This window comes from Drosophila teissieri, chromosome 3R (assembly GCF_016746235.2).
Source record: "Drosophila teissieri strain GT53w chromosome 3R, Prin_Dtei_1.1, whole genome shotgun sequence".
NCBI classification, from domain to species: Eukaryota; Metazoa; Arthropoda; class Insecta; order Diptera; family Drosophilidae; genus Drosophila; species Drosophila teissieri.
This window is the reverse complement of record NC_053032.1, coordinates 13,319,322-13,322,468: the sequence shown is the minus strand read 5'-3', so window position 1 is coordinate 13,322,468 and position 3,147 is coordinate 13,319,322. Positions and strand designations below refer to the sequence as shown.

Below are 3,147 nucleotides of genomic sequence, written 5' to 3'. Positions count from 1 at the left end.
TATGTTGTTCACTAAGAAGTGAGTAGGATTTTCTCTCAGTGTAGACCACATACCTATGGATGTGGGGCTCCTCTCAGCCATTCCGTGTCGCAGCATGTTGTCAGTGTTTATGTCCATGCTTTTTGGGCATTCTTCTGCTCATTCTGTCCATTCTGCATTCTGCATTCTGGGCAGCCTCTCGATTTGTTTTGTTTTGCTTCTGGTTCTGTTACTGGGCCCGATTCCGCATCCACATCCACATCCACAGCCACATCCAATTCCGAATCCGAATGCGATTCTGATTCCGATGCTGGGTTTTGTTTTGGTCTTTTGTGTCGTCAATTGGTCGAGTGCGTGCCTTGCTGCCATCTCTGTCGTCCGTCGAGTGTTTATGCCTTTGTTTTGACTTCGGCTTGGACTCGATTTTGTATCCGATAATTTATTGCCCGGCTTGTGCCAAAAAAAAAGAAGAAAAAAGTCGAAAAAAGAAGAAAGGAAGACAGTCAGAAGTTAAAGCGAAAGGGAAAAGGATATGTCGTGTGCCCAGAGAGATATGCGGGACTCCCGATGGCGGGTCCTCGAAAGGCCAATGGCAACACCTTCGCATCGCATCGCATCGCATGGCATCGCATCGAGCATCTGTTACTACTTTGGTAGCCTCTGATTTTGGTCACTTTTGAGACCGGGCGATGCTGTTGTTGTAACAACTTTGTTGTGTCCTCTGTTTATGGGCTGCTCCTTGGCCAGCAACCTCCTCCGGCCCTCCAATTTGGAATCCCGAATCCCGATACCCGTAAGGTCTCAACAATGGCCACAAATGAAAAATCCACTTCGACTCATTGTGTCGCCTGTCACCTGGAATTAGTAACTACAAGTATGTTAAAAGGTTCATTCATGTTGCGCTTGTTTTGACTTTTGTTTCGCGCCATCCTCTCAGCCGTCCTGAAAGACATTTGTAGTTCTCGGCTTGGTTTGGTCTGGGATTCGTTCTGGGGTTCCCGACATCTCGGTGCATCCATGGTATCAGTTTCGCTCAGCAGCTTCACGGTGTTCCCTTGTCTGTAAATTGATAGCCAGCCAAAATAGTCCGCATATTTGCCATGAACAATTCGTTCTCGAGAACATAAACACCGTAGCAAAGAATGCATTTTCCCAGCACTTTTATTTCAGATGAGTGTGATACATTGCTCCAATTTAGGGACTTTAAATTAGTATTTATAAAATAATATAAAATAAAAGAAACTTAAATTAATTCAGGTTCCATTCAGTTATCATGATTCGATTCCCATTTCAATTAGCACTAGTTTATTTATGATGATGCCACAACATTCCATGAAGCCTCCACAGGCTTATACTCTCCACCTAAGATCTGTGTGGTTCTAGTGTTCCCACTTTGGTTGATATCTGGAACGCCCTTGTAGCTTACAAAATGTGTGGGAAAGGTTTTGGTATTATATTCCGGAGATCCGCTAATGGCAATTGCCAAATCGGTGCGCTTTTGCGAAATGCTTAAAGCGTGAGCTAGATCATTTATCGCATTGAAATTAGTAGGGGTCCAGGCCTTAATAGTGGCTTCTAAGGGATAAAATCTATTCTCTTGCGTCTGGTTGAACATATCCAATTGGTTATTCAAGGCTGACAGTTTTGTGATGGAAGTTTTCGTAAGATTTTTAACCTCAGGAACGTTTTTTAATTCAATTTGAGAAATCACTTGGGATATGTTCAGATTAGCAACCGAATCCCTTAAGCTATTCACTTTAGGCTCGATATATCCAAGGAGAAGTTGGTTCACAAAGTTGAGTCTGCCATCCAATCCTTTGGCGCTGCACAGGATTTGTCCTTGGGTAGCGTTAAGTTTGACTCCGAGGTTCCTTACACGATCCTGATTCTGCTGTTGGAGTCTAACTAAATCTGATACGGTTTCAGTTGACCGGTTGGCAAATAAGTCTATCTTGTGAATAGAGGTGACAACGCCACGAAGAAGTTTCGCCTCCCACGGCAAAAGTTTCAGTGTCTGATTATGGAGAAACTTCTCGGTGGCTTCGATTATGTCAAGATATTCCGCCTGCTCGTCCAGCTCAGCGTCTATTTTCCAGTTAATTGTGCTGACAGCATCAAGCTGAGTATTGGACAGAGCGAGGGCTTCTGAGTTTTGAGCCAGGAGTGCAAGAATCCTTTCTTCTTCTGTTGGTTGTTTAGTGGTTGTAGTTGATTCAGTTGTGGTGGTCGTAGTATCTTCCGTTGAAACCGAAGTTGTGGAGCTTTCTGTTGTTGAACCAATTGTTGTGGAAGCCGTTGTTGATAAAGACGAGGTGCTGGTGTTAACTGATGTGCTTGTAGTAGCCGTGGAAGACTCAGTGCTAGATTCTATTGTGGTGAATTTAGATGTGCTTGAAGAAGATTCAGTTGTGATTGAAGTGGCTGCGGAAGTCCCGGAATTTGTGGTGGAAGCCGATGTCGTAGTTTCTTTAGTCGTAAAATCGCTTGTGGTAGAAGCAGTTGACGATGAAGAACTTAGGCTGGAATCAGGTGTTGGAAAAGATGTGGTCGGAACACTTGTGGTTTCTGTAGTCGTAGAATCGTTTGTGGTAGAATCAGTTGTCGGTGGAGAAGTTGTGGATTGTGTTGTAGTTGAAGAATGTGTGGTGGAATCACTTGTCGATGGAAAAGTAGTGGATTCTGTTGTTGTTGAAGAAGATGTGGTGAAAACCGTTGTTTCTGGAATTCTCGTGGTAGCTTGAGTTGTGGTTGACAAATCGGTCGCAGAATCTGTTGTGGTAGATTCATCTGTGTTGGGATCATTGGTGGTTGAATGAGAAATGTTGGAATCAGTTGTTGTTATAGCAGACGTTGAAGAGTGAGTAGATGTTGGAGCACCTGTTGTTGATATTCCGTCTGTGGTATATATACTTGTAACGCCAGTTATCGTAGAAATGGTGGAGGGAAATCCAATTGAAATCGGCGTGGCTGTGATGATTGGAACATCAGTAGCTCCTTTGGATCCAGTCTTGGCCGCATCGTCAATATCCTCAAAGTCCACGAATTCCTCCACTTGATTCAAGGGCGGATCTGCTGCAAAAGCACCAAAAGCCACCATGAAGATCAACAAAATAATTGCAATTGGAAGATTCATTTTAAGACCGCACTTAATGCTTGTTCTCTTATAGA

At 43.6% G+C, this 3,147-nt stretch overlaps 1 protein-coding gene across 1 annotated transcript; it reads right to left on the bottom strand.

The window, feature by feature from the left end:
* Nucleotides 1–1,122: 1,122 nt before the first annotated feature.
* LOC122620947 (A-agglutinin anchorage subunit) lies at nt 1,123–3,147 on the bottom strand. Its single transcript, XM_043798641.1, has 2 exons — nt 2,857–3,147; nt 1,123–2,766 (listed from the first exon to the last, which is right to left on the bottom strand). The coding sequence occupies exons 1-2, from the start codon at nt 3,110–3,112 to the stop codon at nt 1,289–1,291; spliced, it is 1,734 nt and encodes a 577-aa protein (XP_043654576.1). The 5' UTR covers nt 3,113–3,147; the 3' UTR covers nt 1,123–1,288.